The sequence below is a fragment of the Arachis ipaensis genome, chromosome B3 (assembly GCF_059453495.1).
Source record: "Arachis ipaensis isolate K30076 ecotype BB chromosome B3, ASM5945349v1, whole genome shotgun sequence".
Classification (NCBI taxonomy): Eukaryota; Viridiplantae; Streptophyta; class Magnoliopsida; order Fabales; family Fabaceae; genus Arachis; species Arachis ipaensis.
The window spans coordinates 137,324,429-137,342,313 of NC_142438.1; the positions used below are offsets into that span (position 1 = coordinate 137,324,429).

The 17,885-nt window shown below is 36.5% G+C and overlaps 4 protein-coding genes across 5 annotated transcripts; 2 read left to right on the top strand and 2 right to left on the bottom strand.

Annotated features, from left to right (window-relative positions):
* The first annotated feature begins 566 nt into the window (after nt 1-566).
* LOC107631351 (AP-1 complex subunit mu-2) lies at nt 567-4,748 on the top strand. Of its 2 annotated transcripts, XM_016334779.3 has the most exons (11): nt 567-1,049; nt 1,356-1,502; nt 1,621-1,683; nt 1,801-1,977; nt 2,078-2,181; nt 2,576-2,683; nt 2,816-2,912; nt 3,013-3,110; nt 3,288-3,429; nt 3,516-3,638; nt 4,167-4,748. In XM_016334779.3, exons 1-11 carry the CDS (start codon nt 921-923, stop codon nt 4,263-4,265), a joined length of 1,287 nt encoding a protein of 428 aa, XP_016190265.1. In that variant the 5' UTR covers nt 567-920; the 3' UTR covers nt 4,266-4,748. The 2 variants fall into 2 exon arrangements, with proteins under 2 accessions (XP_016190265.1, XP_088364100.1); XM_088507974.1 differs by having other exon boundaries at nt 595-1,049; nt 1,621-1,977.
* A 190-nt stretch (nt 4,749-4,938) lies between these two features.
* LOC107633787 (tryptophan aminotransferase-related protein 1) lies at nt 4,939-6,638 on the bottom strand. Its single transcript, XM_016337389.3, has 5 exons — nt 6,517-6,638; nt 6,136-6,439; nt 5,792-6,054; nt 5,374-5,675; nt 4,939-5,263 (listed from the first exon to the last, which is right to left on the bottom strand). Exons 1-5 carry the CDS (start codon nt 6,636-6,638, stop codon nt 5,070-5,072), a joined length of 1,185 nt encoding a protein of 394 aa, XP_016192875.1. The 3' UTR covers nt 4,939-5,069.
* Nucleotides 6,639-8,311: 1,673 nt separating this feature from the next.
* On the top strand, nt 8,312-14,006 carry LOC148572574 (uncharacterized). Its single transcript, XM_088509600.1, has 21 exons — nt 8,312-8,614; nt 9,333-9,608; nt 9,711-10,204; nt 10,277-10,500; nt 10,608-10,685; nt 10,773-10,838; nt 10,917-10,985; nt 11,061-11,135; nt 11,209-11,262; nt 11,399-11,485; nt 11,565-11,633; nt 11,692-11,757; nt 11,841-11,936; nt 12,060-12,125; nt 12,210-12,693; nt 12,781-12,867; nt 12,982-13,110; nt 13,201-13,335; nt 13,471-13,583; nt 13,654-13,747; nt 13,833-14,006. Exons 1-21 carry the CDS (start codon nt 8,428-8,430, stop codon nt 14,004-14,006), a joined length of 3,123 nt encoding a protein of 1,040 aa, XP_088365726.1. The 5' UTR covers nt 8,312-8,427.
* A 482-nt stretch (nt 14,007-14,488) lies between these two features.
* On the bottom strand, nt 14,489-17,489 carry LOC148572575 (protein FAR1-RELATED SEQUENCE 5-like). The gene is made up of 5 exons (XM_088507598.1): nt 17,412-17,489; nt 16,235-16,959; nt 15,678-16,081; nt 15,451-15,589; nt 14,489-14,543 (listed from the first exon to the last, which is right to left on the bottom strand). Exons 1-5 carry the CDS (start codon nt 17,487-17,489, stop codon nt 14,489-14,491), a joined length of 1,401 nt encoding a protein of 466 aa, XP_088363724.1.
* Between the last annotated feature and the right edge of the window lie 396 nt (nt 17,490-17,885).

Sequence of the window (17,885 nt, forward strand, 5' to 3'; positions counted from 1 at the left end):
GGACACAGATGACTGAAATTTTTAGAGACGGAAATTGAAATTTTAATAACATTTTATACCTAAAATACTCGCATTTCAATTAATTAATTTCAATTTTATCCTTTGTACAAATTAAATTAAAGCTTCATTATTGTTTCAATTTCTATCTCCCACTTTGTACCAAACCAAATAGAATACTGAGATTTATTTTAATTTCGGCCTCTAATAAATCTCTATCTCTCTCAGTATCTGTCTTTCAATCTCTGTCTCTACTAAATGCTATCAAAGATAATTGACTCTTGTGAATTACTATCTACAAATCTAAAAGAAGATAATCAATAAACTATCAAGAGACAAGAGAGTTAGAGAAGCTTGGAATGCAAGTATGCAAGTAAAACATGAAAGGAATTTTTCTCAATATTTTATTTTCAAATCATATTATTAAAAATATAAAAAAAATTGACAATCTATTTGGACTAATTAGTAATTACAAATTAATTAAAAATAAATAAATATTAGTCATAAATAAATAAAAAGGAAACGACATGGCGTTTTGTATTTTTCATTTGATGAGCTAGTTTTAGTCTCAAGACGGCGTCGTTGGGGTCCATGCGTATAGGCTAGAGCACTTTCAAGTTTCAATTCATTTCAATTTTCAACCCAAGGTAACATGTTCCTCAGCTCCATCCATTGCAAGAAACAGAGACAGACATCAACCCGAAGACGAAGCTCCAACCTGTAACTGCACACAAACACAAGACACAAGGAATCATCTCTTCATCTCTCTCTCTCTCTCTCTCTCTCTCTCTCTCTATGGTTCAGCTTCCAAGCATGCCTCGCTGAACCCTAAGCGCTTCTTCTTCCTCCTCTTCGGAACTCTTGATCTGATCCAGATCCCGATCTGGTTCTGATTCGGATCCTAATTCCGATCCGATCTACCAATGGCAGGGGCAGCCTCTGCTCTCTTCCTGCTCGACATCAAAGGCCGCGTCCTCATTTGGCGCGACTACCGCGGTGACGTCTCTGCCGTCGAGGCCGAACGCTTCTTCACCAAGCTCATCGAGAAAGAGGTACTTAATCCTTCCCTTTCTTCTCATCACTATCTCTTTCTAATTGCATAACGAGAAATTTAGCTCACAAGTAGCAGCTCAATTATCTTGACCTGTTTATCGATCCTCTTTTCAACAATCCAATGTTATTTATTTTTAATTTGAATTTATTCGATTCAGCCTTTGTTTCTGTTATGCGGTTGCTAATCTGAGTGTTAAGATTTGGCTAAGTTTTATGTTGCTTGAGGCGGTGATGTAATGGAGAATTTGCAGCTTTCAGTTTGTTTTTTGCCCCCTAATTTGTTGTTTTTGGAAATTGTGGTATAGGGGGATCCGCAGTCTCAAGATCCAGTTGTGTATGATAATGGTGTGACCTACATGTTCGTACAACATAGCAATGTTTACGTCATGACAGCAACAAGGCAAAACTGCAATGCCGCTAGCCTTCTTTTCTTCCTGCATCGTGTAGTTGATGTGAGTGTCACTGCGTAGTTATGATTTTGAATATTTTGGATTGCCATGGTTTAGAAATTGAGTTTTATATAGTTTAAGCTCTAGTAATTGATTTGGATCATCCGTGTCTCTGTGGCAGGTGTTTAAACATTATTTTGAAGAATTGGAAGAGGAGTCTCTTAGGGATAACTTTGTTGTTGTGGTAAAGTGCCAGTGTAGCTTTGGATTCAGTAATTTGTTAATTGCATTCTTTTGTTTAGGTTTTTCGTTTGTTATAAAGAAGATAAGCAACACTGCTGATTTATTGTTTACTTGGCAGTACGAATTACTTGATGAAATTATGGACTTTGGTTACCCACAATATACCGAGGCAAAGATTCTTAGCGAATTTATCAAAACAGATGCTTATAGAATGGAAGTTACGCAGAGACCCCCCATGGCTGTAACAAATGCTGTGTCTTGGCGCAGTGAAGGAATAAACTACAAGAAGAATGAGGTTGCGTTATGAAAGCTATATTATATGTGGATCATTTTGAATTGTAATTTTGTGATTTGAGTCATCAATGACTATTATTATATTTCTTTCATTTGTTTAGGTTTTCTTGGATGTTGTGGAGAGTGTTAACATACTTGTCAATAGCAATGGACAAATAATTAGATCTGACGTTGTTGGGGCTCTGAAGATGAGAACATATTTGAGGTTTGTTTTTGGCTCTGAAGATATTAATTAAGATTGGTTACTGGTGAAGTAGGTATACGTTAGCAATATGGCCTAGCCACAATTTGAGAAAAGCAAATGGTTGAATCAGTTAACAATTTGAAGTATGTTGTTTTCTTTTGTTACTAATTATCCATGCTTTGATTACTTCATTCATACAATACTTTTAATGCTTTCTTAGGAGCAGGTGTTAAACCTTACACCAGTAGATATTTTTAATGTTGATCCAAAAACTTTACTCATGGGATCCTACTTTTAGAGTTGCAATTGATTCCGAAGAGAGACTTTACACACTGAAGTTTCTGTATACCTAACCTAACCATACCTCTTCGTGAATATTTATCTGAGAACTCAATTTTTTGCTTATTTAATACAGTGGTATGCCGGAGTGCAAACTTGGTTTAAATGATAGAGTATTATTAGAGGCACAAGGTAGAGCAACCAAGGGAAAAGCGATTGACTTGGAAGATATCAAATTTCATCAGTATGTGTTCTTAATTCTTTTGGCTAGATAAACTGATCAGTCTTTTATGATGCAGATTTCTATAGACTTTGTGCAAACATGTTTCTATCTTCTTATGGTTCTTTTAAAATGATATGCTGGCATTTGATGCAGGTGTGTTCGTTTGGCTCGATTTGAAAATGATAGAACAATATCCTTTATACCACCTGATGGATCATTTGATTTGATGACATATAGACTCAGTACACAGGTTCTTCTTCTTTAAATATGTAATTTATGTTTGATGGGTAGACATACATGCATGAAATGAATTTTGAAGTCTCAGTTGATGCTAACATACTTGGTTTCAGGTTAAACCCTTAATTTGGGTGGAAGCACAAGTTGAAAGGCATTCAAAAAGCCGGATTGAGATTATGGTAAAAGCTAGGAGTCAATTTAAGGAACGTAGGTACTGATATTATTTGATCGTCTTACTCCTCCTGCTTCTCTTTTTTTCGATAGAAGATGGGAGATCCACTGATCTTAAATTTATGTAACATGAGATAATTTGCTACTTTGCTCTAGATTTAAGATCACGATAAATTTCTTTACTTCCACAAGCACTCATAGAATCCAATTTTTTCAGCACTGCCACAAATGTAGAGATTGAGCTGCCTGTACCTGCTGATGCAACCAATCCAAATGTTCGAACGTCAATGGGATCTGCATCCTATGCACCCGAAAAAGATGCATTAATTTGGAAAATAAGATCGTTTCCTGGGGGCAAGGTATAAACCACTTGGAAATGGCATTAAATTGGAACCTTAATTGGATTGTGATTAATGGATTTGGTTCTGTTGTTTGATACATTCAGGAGTACATGTTAAGAGCAGAGTTCCGTCTTCCCAGTATAACAGACGAGGAAGCAACTCCTGAGCGAAAAGCTCCTATACGTGTAAAATTTGAGATACCATACTTTACTGTTTCAGGGATACAGGTAATGCTACATATCCAGAAGATTTTTCTTATATCCTGATTTTTATTAGTTAGTTACACCAGTTTTCATTATTTTAGAATTGGTGGATGAATATTTCAACCTGTTCTCTCTATTTGCCCTTTTAGTTTACTGCTTGAACTTATCTCTCTTGTATCATTCTGACATGAGGGGTGATTTTTGAGCTGCATGAATTTATTATAATTTGTTTTGTTTTCATAATTGAGCTGATATTTAGGTCATGAGAAGGGTTCATCTATGATATTGGATTAGTAAATAATTAGGAACGAAAATAAGGATTTTTAACAGAACCATAAACTAATACAATTTTATACATTTTTCATTCTTAATGATTTTGTGCTGGAGTTTATTTGAAGTGCTTTAGATTATGTCTGCTAGAAGTAAAATCAGCATCAGCTTCATCTGTTTTTGACATCTTTTCTTTTTTCATTTATGTTCTTTTAAAGTTAACTGAAGCTTTGATTATTTTGATCGAGGAAGTAATTGACATGTAAATATTTTGGTTTGTAGGTAAGATATTTGAAGATAATTGAGAAAAGCGGGTACCAGGCTCTTCCATGGGTGAGATACATAACAATGGCGGGCGAGTATGAATTGAGGCTTATATGAGATCCGGTTTCCCCATTTGGTGTTTGAAATTCACCAAATAATTGTATCATTCAATGATTAATGGCTTCAAACTGGTGGATTGAGGAAAGAGTATTAAGAGTAATTAGAATTTATTTGGTGAACCATCTTTCTGTTGATGATAGCTGTTCTGGCAGCATATAAGTTGCTCATTGTCTAGTAAGTTCTTGTCAACTGAAAATCATGAATTCCCAAGGGTTAAGCCAGAATAGTCTTTTGGTCAACCCATTTTCGATTGAGAATTTTTTTTTTTTTTTAATTTGCATCTCTGTATTCACAATCTTTCCAATTTTTTTTCTGTCATCAAATTGTAATTTGGTTTACATTTTTGAGGGGTTATTTTGGCCGGATTTTGTATTACCACCAAGTAAATGACTTGTAGAGACCAGTTACAGAAAGGAAAATGATTGGCCAGCCCGTGGGTGTACAATTTTTTATTGATTAAATTTTTTTTTCGGATCAAAAGACGGCGTTGCAGTTTGATTTGAGTCCTATTCGTGTAGAGCTGCGTCAAAGTGTGCTCAGCATCAATTATTGAATGTCTGTACCCTGTTGCGTTTGTATTTCCTTTGTCAAGACGAAAAATAATGTCAATCAATATATTTGGATTTGGATCCTTAAATGCTCAAAATTAACAGTAACAAGACAATGTCTATCTTCACGTCCACTTTATTGAAAGGGGTATTACATTCGCAGACAATGATAAAGATATAAACATGATCTTATTCTTATTTAATGGATCCATGCCCATGTTTTAAAATCTTATTAACCACCATTTCCACTCATCTAATTATATTCCCTTCTAGCATTTAACAACCTAGTCAACAGCTCATCGAACTCATCGTTCGTACTCAACATGCTAATCCTAGCAAACTCCGGACCGACACCGAATAACCTCCCTGGTCTCGCAAGTATTCCCAAGTTCTTCAGATATGTTCCACAATCTTCTATGCCTCCCTCGCATTTCACCCACGCAAAGGCTGTACGAATTGGAAAGCAAATATATTTACATTATAATCATTGTATAAGCACTAAGGGATAAGTAATTGAATAGGAAAAAGGAGAAAGCTCTAAGCAGTGAAGAACGTACCAGAGTTTGTTTCAAATGATTCCTTAGTGAAGTTACAGTAGGCACTAGAGGGTTTGGCCACAGTGAAGACTTCACATTGCCCAATTACTTGCCTCATTCTATCCCACCTTTCCCTCAGGAGGCGTTTACCATAATCAAAGAAGTGTTCAGATTCTTTGGGTCCCAAACTTTGGTAACTATCACATACCACTCCTAGTATCTTAGCTGCTCGAATTTGAGATTCTTTTGACACACCAATGGTGCTTACTTGAATGAAGTGTACCATCTTCTTGGCCACTTCAATGTCCTTCACAATAGCCCACCTTCAGAGCCCCCCCAAAAAAGAAAAAAAAAATCAATTATTAATGTAGGCATATAAATAAACACATACAATCGTTTAGACTTTATAATGAAAAAGGTGGTGCTGCCGAGTGCTGACCCAATACGTGAACCAGCATGGCCAGTGCATTTGGAGAATGTGAAGAGCATAAGATCATGATCAGCATGGTGAGTAATGGGAGTGTATTGGGGCCAATAATATGCAAAATCGTGAATCAGCTTCCCTTGAGACGCAGACCTCACAACAGGGTTGTTCTGTGAGGTCACCATCTCAATATATGGTTCATCTTTATCGTACGTGGCAGCATCACCTGCCCATTGGTACAGCCCTGAACGCAGCGCTTTAACCCCATCAAGGTAAAGCTGCAAATTCATTAACCATAAAACTTAGTTGATGGAGAAGCGTTTTGGGGTACAAGGGATTATTAGTGAACAAAAGCTCACCGAATAGAAGGGAGCAGCGCTAACGATGTTAATGGGGCGAACGGAATCCGAAGAGGAGAGGGCAAACCATGCAGCATGGAAAAGCTGGGTGGAACCGGTTCCCACGATGATGTGCTTATCTTGAATGGCAGCGTTATGAACCAAACTGTGTATCCTTTTAATGGCGTCTCCCAGTTCCGGTAACAAGTATTGGCACACATTGCTGGCGTCACTCTCATGGCTCATGAACTTCCACCCTTCAATCACCACGCTGCACTTGTCACTCATCATCTTCCAATAGGGTACAAACAATTTTGGGTCACCCCTGTTAATTCACAATAGTACATCACATAATTAAAACATGTTCTTGAAAATTCTATATAAAAAAGGCAAGAAGCTAACATTTCAAGGCGAAGAATAAGGTTGGATGAGTCTGTGATGAGAGGGTTTGTGATTGTAACATTGGCACAAGGCAACCAATTTTGGTTGGCAGGATCAGAAGCCTCGCCTTGTAGAGTAACCATACTGATGAATACTACTTGTGTTAATTGGAATGTGCTTATCGTTTATTTATTTCCCTCGTTACAATAATAATGGGAGCCTCACTCGTTCATTATGTCTGTGATTTGCTTACATATACAATGTATATGTTTGGAATCTTGGTTACATTCTTGAAAAATAAGGAAAAAAAAAATCTTCGTTATATATTTTATCCATGAGGCCAAGACAACGTGTGCTGGCTACAAGATAAGCCAAAACTCAAAATTGTTAGCGGCAGGGATGTTCCCGATCCGATTTAAATCGGTTTTGTGTAAAAAATTAAGGAAAAGTCTATGAGGCAGCAATTTTTGTGTTTTTTGGCCAGCTCTTAACCATCAAAACAAAAGTGAGTGATCTTCCACCATTAGATGTAATTTCACACCATTAAAAACACTATTGATGGCCAATTGATGGTTACAAAATACCAAAATTGCTGCCCCCTAGCATTCCTCAAAAATTTATCTAACTCAAACATTAATTTTATTTGTGATGCGATTTAGATTAAATAATTCTTTTTAGACAATCTAATCCAATTTTAAGTGATTTGAATTGAATTGGATTTATATTTTTGTAAAGAAAAAGTATAGATAAACAATAAAAATACTAAACAATGTGAATAATGGATATATCGAAGGTTCGTTTTACTAGGTGTGTGGATTATAAAATAATTAAAAAGAATATAACAAGTCTTACTATTATCTTAAAAAATCAACAATAACATAATTATATAAATAAAATTATAAGTTGATTAAAATAAATAAATAAATAAATCTCATTTTAAATTTACAAAATATTCATTAAATAATAATAATAATACATGAATAAGATAAAATATATAACAAATTGAATATATTATAAGTAAAATTTTAAATATAATAAAATAAATATTATTATATTACATTGTGTGATTTAAATTGGATTGGATCGGATTAATTTAAAAAAGTAGATCTAAAATTTGATCCAATCCATGCAGTTTATCAAAAATAAAATCCAATTAAATTCAAATTAATATGATTTTAATCGGATTTGAATTAGATTTGATGAGCAATTTAATTTAGATCCTTTGGATTTGAACTCCCTTAGTTAATAATACATTACTCTATGTTGGGTATCTAAGTTAATTAAATAGAATAACACAACTAAAATTTATAGATGAGAAATTGATAAAATTGAACCATAATTTAAGTAATAATGAAAATAGTATGACTAAGTAGTAAAGATTATAATCTCCTAATATATATATAGAAAAATCTATAATACTCTCTTACATGTTATAAAAATTCATACAAAAAAAATTACAATATAAAAGTTTTATGAATTTTTTTTTTAATTTTCAATCACTAATATTATGCAAAACATAATATATTAGCAAATATTTTAATCACTTATATATAATTTGCTAAAAATAATAATGTAAAGAACATACATATCACGACTTATTCAATCATTTTATCAACTTGTCATCTTATACAATTTTGTTAAATTAACTTTATCATCATTTATAATTTATTTTCACCACATGATTAAGTTGTTCTTTGACTAAGTAAAAAATTTTAACTAAGCTAACTTATTTAATTTTGACCAAATTAAAAGTTGCAACTTAGCTATATATTATTCAAGATACAAATTTATTTATTAATGTATATCATATCGGGCCTGCTACACATACAAGTATCCAAGCATCCAAGTTGGCCCAGCCCAAATCGAAGACACGCGCATAAGGAAGCATAACATGGCGCGTCAAAATCACGCGCTCAACACAAACGGTTACGTATGGCAAACTCTTCCACTTCCTCCACTTCTTCCACTTCTCAAAACGCTTCGAAAACAAGGAAACGCTCCCATTTTCGAGCAACAATCAAAGTTCAAAATATACAAATCGTTGTTCGAAACCTCCATCAAAATAACATCAAACTCTCCGTGAAGAATCTGAAGAGAAAACGAAGCAACAACACTGAACGTAAGTTCATTAAGATTACTGTATATTTTAGTTTTCTTCTACGTCGTTCTTCTAGGGTTTACTGGGCTATTATTCTTGCTTCTTTGTTAGACTGTTCTAAGTTCTACGTTGTTCTTCTAAGTTCTACGTCGTTCTACATTCTTGTTCTAAGTTCTCTTGCTACTGTTGTTGATTTTTGGGGGTTTATTCCGTAAATTGGGGGTTGTATACTGCTTGAACTTGTAATGTGGCTTGATATTGATGCATGTTTGAACTTGTAATCTGACTGATATATATGAATGTATCTGAATAATATCTATCTCACTGTTATCAATGGGTGTATCTGATTCTTACATATGGGTGTATCTTACTGTTATCAATGGGTGTATCTGACTCATATATGCGTGTATCTTACTGATATCTCAATTAATTTGATATTGAAGCATGTTTGAGTGATACCTGACTGATATATATGGATTTATCTGAATCATATCTATGGGTGTATCTCACTGTTAACAATGAGTGTATCTGATTCTTACATATGGGTGTATCTTACTGTTATTAGACCTTGTAATGTTGCTTGATATTGAAGCATGTTTGACTGATATCTGACTGATATATATGAATGTATCTGAATAATATCTATCTCACTGTTATCAATGGGTGTATCTGATTCTTACATATGGGTGTATCTTACTGTTACTAATGGGTGTATATTTGTGTGTATTTTTCGTTTCAGATAAAATGGCAGCAAGAAACCAAATGAAAGACCTGAAATGTGCCACACATCTCCTGAGTGATAAGTTCAGAAACATGACTGAGGAGAAGAAGGCAATTGTCAGGGATCTCGGATTTGGTGGGTTGATGCACGTCCCACCTCTAAGGGTGGATCACCAACTCTTAAGGGAACTGGCAAACAACTTCAAACTTGGGGAGAACAGACTGAAGACAGGATATGGTTCTTTCCAAATAACACCAAAGACAATAGGTGATGCGCTTGGCATCAATGCAACAGGTAACTATAGGTGTATATTAAGTTCATGATTGGGTGTATTTAAGGTTGATGCTTGGGTGTTTTTGAACCGATTTTGATACTTTCTTGTTTTCTTTTTTGTAGGAAATCTGTTTCCTGAGAAAGTTGAGTATAAGCAACTTTCTGATGATGACAAAATAATTTATAGAAGATTCCAGGGTAAGACCCTCAAAAATCTTACCGATGAAATGATGGAAATAGGCGTTGGCAGCGAAGAGGAACGCCTGATGTTCAAGAGGATATTCATCCTCTACATACAGATGGCGTTCCTTTTGCCAACGACGATAAACAAAATATCGCCCGTGCACCTCGCCCCAATTTTTAAGATGGACGGCATATCGGAGAGAAACTGGGGGGGGGGGCATGTTTTGACCTTCTTGATCAAGGGCATCACAGACTACCAGGAGAAGAAGAAGAAGGCAATTGATGGCTGCCTCTTTGCCCTCATGATAATATACTTTCACCTTTCTGAAAACAAAGGCAAGAAGAGGGCTGAAAGACCACCAAAGCCTTGGATTGCCAACTGGACTAAGGAGCAGTTGGTGGAAAGAATGACTGCAGAAAGAGAGGAAATTTTGGTAAGTAAACATAATATATTGCTTGTATTTTATTTACCTGAATGCTGCTAGCTAAAATATCTCATGTTTCAGGGGATTGTAAAGATGGCGGAGACAAGAGCAAGAGAAAAAATGAAAAAAAAAGAAAAAAAAGAAAAAAAACAAGAAATCAAAAAAACAAAAAAAAGGAAGGCGAGTCCAACATCGTCTTCGGAGACAGAAACAGCTACTGACAGTGAAACTTCTACCTCTGAGTCTGAGACTCAACAAGACTCAGAGGATTCAGCAAGAAAACACCCCATCAAAAAGGGGAAAAAGTAAGTACCATACTTGGGTGTAATTTATTTTTCGAGTTGGGTGTATTTTGTTGATCACGTTGGGTGTATTTTTAGTATGTTCTAAATAATCACTGTTTGCCTTCCAGAATGGACTCCAGAAAAAGAAAGCAGAGGCAAGAGGAGCCAGATTCTGATTCAGAATCTGAATATGAACAAAGTGATGAGTAATGTCTTGAAATTATTACTCCTTTCTTTTGGCTTCATTATAAAGATTTCGTGTATTAACTGAAATGTCTATTATTAACTTATAGGAGCGAAGAATCATCACCTGCAGAGAAGGAGAAGGAGAAGAAAAAAACAAAAACAACACCAAAAAAGTAAGCACTTATTTGCATAATATTCTGTGATAAAATTAATTTTTTATTTCTGATTCGTACTCTTTTTTTTCCACCCAGAGCACAACCAAAAAAGAAAAAAGTTCTCGTGGAGGATTCACCTCCTAAAGAAGACCAATACTTTGACGGGTACAGTACCTCGTAAGCTTTATTACCGTCTATCGTCGTAATTATTTTTGTTAAAATCTTCTTTTATGAATGTAGTGAGACATATGAAATATCAAGTGACGAACTGGAAGAATGGCTAGGGCAAAACGTTGATAAATCTGCTGCAGAGGGGTATGTCTTGCTGGGCTGTCTATTTCATATTTTGTTGTGTTTTGTATGCTAATAATTGTTTCTTGTTTCGCAGCGAGAACCAACCTGACCTGCGATCGACAGAAGGTCGCTATGTGTCGTCTGAAACGTAAGAAGCTTTATTATTTAATAAAATCTTATTATCATGATTTGGGTGTATCTTGTGGAACCATTTGGGTGTATTGTGTGGATCAAGTTGGGTGTATGTTGTTTAATAAGTTGGAATAACATGAAATCTGTTTTAGAATCCCGGCTGTGAACTTGGGAAGTGATAGTCCTTCCTCTCAAGGACACACAGAACAGAGTAGTGTAAACCAGCCGTCACAGAGCATGTAATTTTTCTTTTAAATAACCGTTACTTTTGTTCTTCTATTACCCTTCTACTTCTAATTCTGTATATATTTTTTTTAGAAAAAAAAGCCCTTTATTATTTTATTCAAGAAAAAAAAGGCAGGAAAAAAAAGCAAAAACTGCAATTATGTAAGTTCTCAAAAAAACAAAGCATGTCTTCTTTTTGAATTGTTCGGGTGTATTTTAGGTTGAGTCCGTCTGATTCGAATATGATGGTTGTGAGGGAACAGACACCGTCCGAAGCGCTTGCAATGTGAGTTTTCCAATAATATTTCAACCTTATAACCTTATTATTTTCAAAGGCGTTGTTAACCTTTCATTTTTCTTCTTGTTTAGAGTCCCGATTCAGGTTTTTGTGCCGGCATCCCAAACAACCACTGAGACAGATTTTGAACCAACCCCTATGCTACAGATTGAAGGGACTACAGAAACGTAAGAAATAGTATTGAGTGTATATTTGTTTGGAGTTTGGGTGTATATTAGCTAACAGTTTGGGTGTATATTGTTCCTGATTAGTTTCTTTTACGCCGTGATTAATTTTTTGTAACTGTGCAGCACTCCTGAAACCCCCAAACAACTTCAAGAGACCACACCCACGGTTCCCCCAGCTCCAACTAAAATGTAAGTTCATCAGACTAAAATCAATCTTTGCTTATCATCCGTATATTCTTATTCTTATTCTTATTCTTATACATGATGACGCAGTCATCCAGACGCAGAAGACGCTGCTGCCCTGTTGATGATGGCACGGACAGCATCCTATGTTCCTAAAACAGATCCAGGGGTGCCATCATTCAGCCTTGGATTGACTGATTCAAGCCAGGAGGGGGCGTCAACGCAGGAGACAGAAAGGGAAAAATCTCCAGAAGCTGCGAATTTGATAGAACAATTGGACAGTTTGGTCCAAAGAATAGCAAGCAGCGCGACGAAGGGAAAAAACACAAGTCCACAAATTCAAAGGGAGACTGGGGGAGAAAGTTCTGCAAAGTTTGAAACTCCTCGGGGATTATATCAGATTACGGATGATATGAAACAAAAGTGCTACATCTGGGGGACAAGACTGAAGGAAGATGCAGATGGCAATACTAACAAGTATGAGGAAATGTGGACTCTGATTGGCCAAGGAAAATACATTTTGATGAGAATGCACCTTGCTTCCCTCCAGGCAAAAAGTGATATAGAATCTCAGGTAATATTATAATAAAATTAATGTTTTTACACCAAAGTCAATTACAATGCTTATTAATGTAAAATTTATTTCGGCATATATTTCTAGATTGTATCTGCCATCTGCCTCATCCTCAACAACAAAAATGAAAAGAGATTTCAAGAACAAATATACTGTCTCCCCCCCGATATTGTGGTAAGTATTACTTCTACAAACTTCGGGTGTATTTTCTGTATTGATTTGGGTGTATTTTTTACGTTCGATTGGGTGTAAGTTTAGTATTTCATTTCTCGTTTCCCATTCTTGCAGTGCATGGCACTTTCGGATCATCCAAACGGGGAATTCGTATCACCGAAAACGGAAAAGGAATTCAGGGTGGAAGCCTACCCGAGTTTCATTCCCTTCATAGATAGAAAAAAATTGACTTCGCACCCATATGTAAGTTTTCGTTTGCTAAATTTGTTAGTACGCTTATTTACTTATTTGCAAAATAAAATAACACACTGTTCATGTGTGGCAATCCTTCAGATTTTTGCCCCTGTCTGCTACGCGGGGCATTGGTGGTTATGGCTGATAAATACAAGAAAGCGGAAATGTCAAATACTTGACCCGCTACACAAAAAAGCTCCCACCGATGAAAGAAAGGCCATTAATAAATTCATTGTAAGTTGCCTCTGTCTTCTTTACTTTAATAGATAGGTCTATTTCGTTAGTTGTGATGGGTGTATATTGTCCATTCAGTTGGGTGTATCGTGTCCATTCATTCGGGTGTATTACTGATTTGTTTTCGTATTTAAGGGATACGTATTTTCAAGATTGATAACATATGCCGGCGGGGAACCTCTTCAGAAAGGGGAGAGGGAGAAGGAAATTAAATCACCATATGTTAAAATATCAGGCCAAAAAACAAGGTATAAATTTGTGAGTCTGAACATTAAACTTTTGTAAATGAGATTTGTAATTTATTTTCTTCGTTTTCAGCTATGACTGCGCTGTGTACGTTATGAAGTGGATGGAGATAATTGAGCCGGAAAACATCAAAAATGGGAAGTATCAATGGGATAATTGGCCACAGGTAACTGTCTTTAGAACCATATAACTCTGTATTACTTTACTGAATTAATATTGCTGTTTAAACAGAATATACTTTTTAATTGTAGGAGGAGGTGGACCACTATAGAGTGGAGTACGCATCCCGGATACTATTTAGTGAGATGAATACACAGAGAGATCAGGCAATTAGAGAGAGTAGTGCTATAAGGCTGTCGAAGCCATCCTCTATATTATTAAGTCCTTTTTGTCAGATTAATTCTGCTGATATAGAAACTGGGTAATCCAACTGCTTGGTAGTTTGTAAATTGAACAAATGATGTAAATATTTGCCATTTATCAACAACTTCTATTCCATGTATATTTTTTCCCATAGTTAAACTATCCGTGCTGCTAAACTGTCTGTGATGTATTCAAAAGCTGTATTACAGGTGGTAAAATATGAAGGAAAAAATCAAGGCATATACAAACTGTTACACCCAACGCAAGTCTAATAATACACCCAAGATTGCATAAAATATACACCCAAACTGTCTGTGATGTATTCAAAATATATGAATTACATGTACTAAAATATGAAGAAAAACATCAAATCAAATATAAACCCATAACCTGAGAATTTTTATAGCTTTTGATCTATATGTATCTATATATGTGTCTATATGTAAATTGTGAATTAACGAAAATACACCCAAAATAACGGTGCTTTTACACCCATATTCTGTAAAACTATACACCCAAGGAGTTATCCCCTGCTGCTGGTACCCTAAACTGATAACTCATAACGTGTCCCTGATATTGGCTGCAATTTGAATGCACCGCTGATGCAGCATCAAAAAGGTTTATCTGAAATATAACACACACACATTACCTAAACTATTAACGAGAAAAATAAACTCAATCGCCACAAATTTAAAGAACATTACTTTTACCTCGCTTAAAACTTTCGTCTTCTTCTTCTTTGTGGCATTTGCGATCTGTTTCTCCAGCTTTGAACCTAGCCTGTTTTTTGGACGTCCTCTTGTTCGAATCCTTGGCGGGCTTTGAAGCTCGTTAACGGATTCCAAGTTGGCGTCTTCGTGGGATAAAGAAGATGTCCCCTTCCTTTTGGCTTTTAATGCTTCCATCTCGGCCATGACATTATCGTACGCACGGTGCAGAATTGCAGTCAGCTCCTCCGATTCGGAGGCAAATTCGCATATATTTTGCGAACGAAAAACCAATTGGTCGAACCTCTTGCTTCTTGGCTCCATTAGTGGCTCGTCGTGGCTGCTCTTGATGTGTGTGTGTCGCCTCTTTACCTTCTTGCTCCATCGTTCAAGTATGTATCTCGGTGACACTTGGCTTACTTGTTCGAAGCTTAACACGCTTAGTGCGTGACGGCATAGTATCCCTCTCGACTCGAATAATAAGCAATGGTATTTTACCTCGGCTGCAACCGAGTCGTAAGTAACCACGAACTTGTTGAATATTGAGCTGGAAACTTGTTCTCCGACTTCGTATACTGAATAGCCTAGAGCGGAATTCTTTAATCTGGTGATGCAATTTGCCTTTCCTCTGAATTGCGCTTGGACTTCCCTAAACTTTGCGTGAGTGTACGCATCTTGAAACTGAGCTTCAATGCAGGATTTGGTTGCACACGGTATGACCGTATGAAAATCTGCAGCATCTGATTCTCTCTCTGCTTGCTCCCGGCTTCCGAGGCAATTATCGTATTGTTTGACGAACTGAATAAGCGAGCTGTTCCGGGTGATATACTTGTTAAAAAATGAATGCATGCTCTCGCTCCTTTGTGTGCTTCTCATCCCTGCCCAGAAGTGCTGATCCAGATAGATAGGAACCCATATGTGACGGTCTTCGTACAGATCTGCATAATACACCCAAACACAGGCTGTAAATACACCCTAGGGGACATACAATTTACACCTCTGCTGCAGATTTTAAAAAGACATTACCTGAAAGCCACTTGTTGTCCCCAAGACCAAAATTCAGCAGAAAATCGTTCCAATTCCTATCGAATGAGTCTTTGCTGTGAGAGTTCCAAACAACTTGGCTCATTTCTTGTTCGATATCGGCATGTCCCTTGTACCCGTTTAATTTGCTTGGAATCTTCTTCATGATGTGCCAAATACACCAGCGGTGAACTGTTGTTGGCATACAGGCCTCTAAAGCCCTTTTCATGGATGCGCACTGATCGGTGAGAAACCCTTTCGGAGTGTTTCCTCCCATGCAACGAAGCCAGCTTTGAAATAACCATTTGAATGATTCAATTTCTTCGTTCTTCATCAAAGAGCATCCGAGAAGTGTTGATTGACCGTGGTGATTCACCCCGACAAAAGAACCACAGACCAAATTATACCTGAAACAAATTACCATGGTCCAGAATGCAAAATCATTAGTTACACCTTAACAAATGCTTCGCATACACCCAATGAAACAGCCAATATACACCTCTGATGCGGATTCGTAAAAATAAATTAATTTAGCATCATAAACAGGGGCAGTTTGTTACCTGTTTGTGTTGTAGGTGGTGTCGAATGAAATGACGTCTCCGAAATACTCAAAGGCGGCTCTGCTTCTTGCATCGGCCCAAAAAGCCAGCTTAATCGATTGATCCTCTTCGAGTTGGAGCTCAAAAAAGAAATTCGGATTCTTCTCTTTCATTCTTAACAAATATTTCCCGAATTCCTTTGCATCTTCTTGTTCGGAAACATTCCGCACTTCCCTGGTAATGTAATTCCTCACATCCTTTTCGATAAAATTTAGCTCGCGGTGACCCCCGGCAGCCGCAACAAATGATTGGTAGGTTTTGCTAGGTCTGATACCGGCCTCCTCGTTATTCTCTATCGTACGACGAATGGACATGCTTAGTTCCCTGTGTTGTTTGAGCATCTCTGCTTTACTTGGACAGCAGGGGTGTGAATGATCCAGCACAACCTTTGAAATTATCCAAGCACCAACATCCTTCAATGTGTGTATATAAATTCTTGCGGGACAGTTTAAACCGGCTGTCGGATTCGTCTTCTCGGTCGGAGATATTTTAGATTTCCATTTTCCCTCTCTGCTACATGTAATCAGTTGGTTCTTAATCTCGTTTCCCTTCCTATTTGTGCAGCGAACTCTTGTAGAGAAACCTGCAGCCTTGGCATAGTTCCTGTAAAATTTTCCAGCATCTTCAAGGGTGGTAAAGGTCATTCCGACCTTTGGAACAAGCTCGTCATCAACAACTGAGAGAGGCTGCAAAATACACCGTGTCAGATCTGTGAATACACCCATAGATATGATTCAAATACACCCAATCATGTCTAATACGATACAACTCAACTACAGAATGACTTTTAAAGCCATAAACTGTAAATACACAGCCTGCAGATATACACCATCTCAAAAACTAAAAACACACCTAATCATGTCTAATACACCTGAACAACAATAAGTCAATTAAAATAACAAAAAACCAGTAAAGTGTAAATACACCCACACTTCTAGCTAAAATACACCCAAACAAAAATAGATCTACACCCGAGCGTCTGCTACAAATTTCAGGTAATTAATCACAACTAATACATTGAATCGACAGATTCAGGTAAACGTGTTACTTTCACAGTCAATGTTCAGCAATTTTTCAACTACACAATGCTATACAAATTACTGAAAGAAAATTCATACTAATCTTATGTAAATCAAACCTCAGGGACTTCGTTAGATTCTGACTCATAATCCACTTCGTCTGGATTCAGCTGACAATCTGAGGTTGAATGATCCATTATCTTCAAAACGAGATCAAACTTTGATTTCAGAAAACAACAAATCAAAAATAGAAAACGAAGCTCGAATTGCAGAGAGAGAAAAAGGTAACCTAAACGAAGAAGATGCTAGTGAGAAAAGGAGACGAAAAAAACGATGGAAAAGAAGGAGGGAAGAAGCGCGAGAAGAAGAAAAACGAAATCTCAAAATAACGAAAACGAAAAAGGAAAGAAATATTTTAAATCTGGTAGTTAGATATACGCGCGATGTTATATAGCGCGTGTAATCAACGTACCTGAAGAAGCGCGTATTTTGATTTTATTGTTTAATGAACTTGTAAAGCATACAAGCCATTAGGGCTTGTATGCAGAGCTTTTCCGATATCATATTTAAGATCTGGTGATGAATTTAGACAA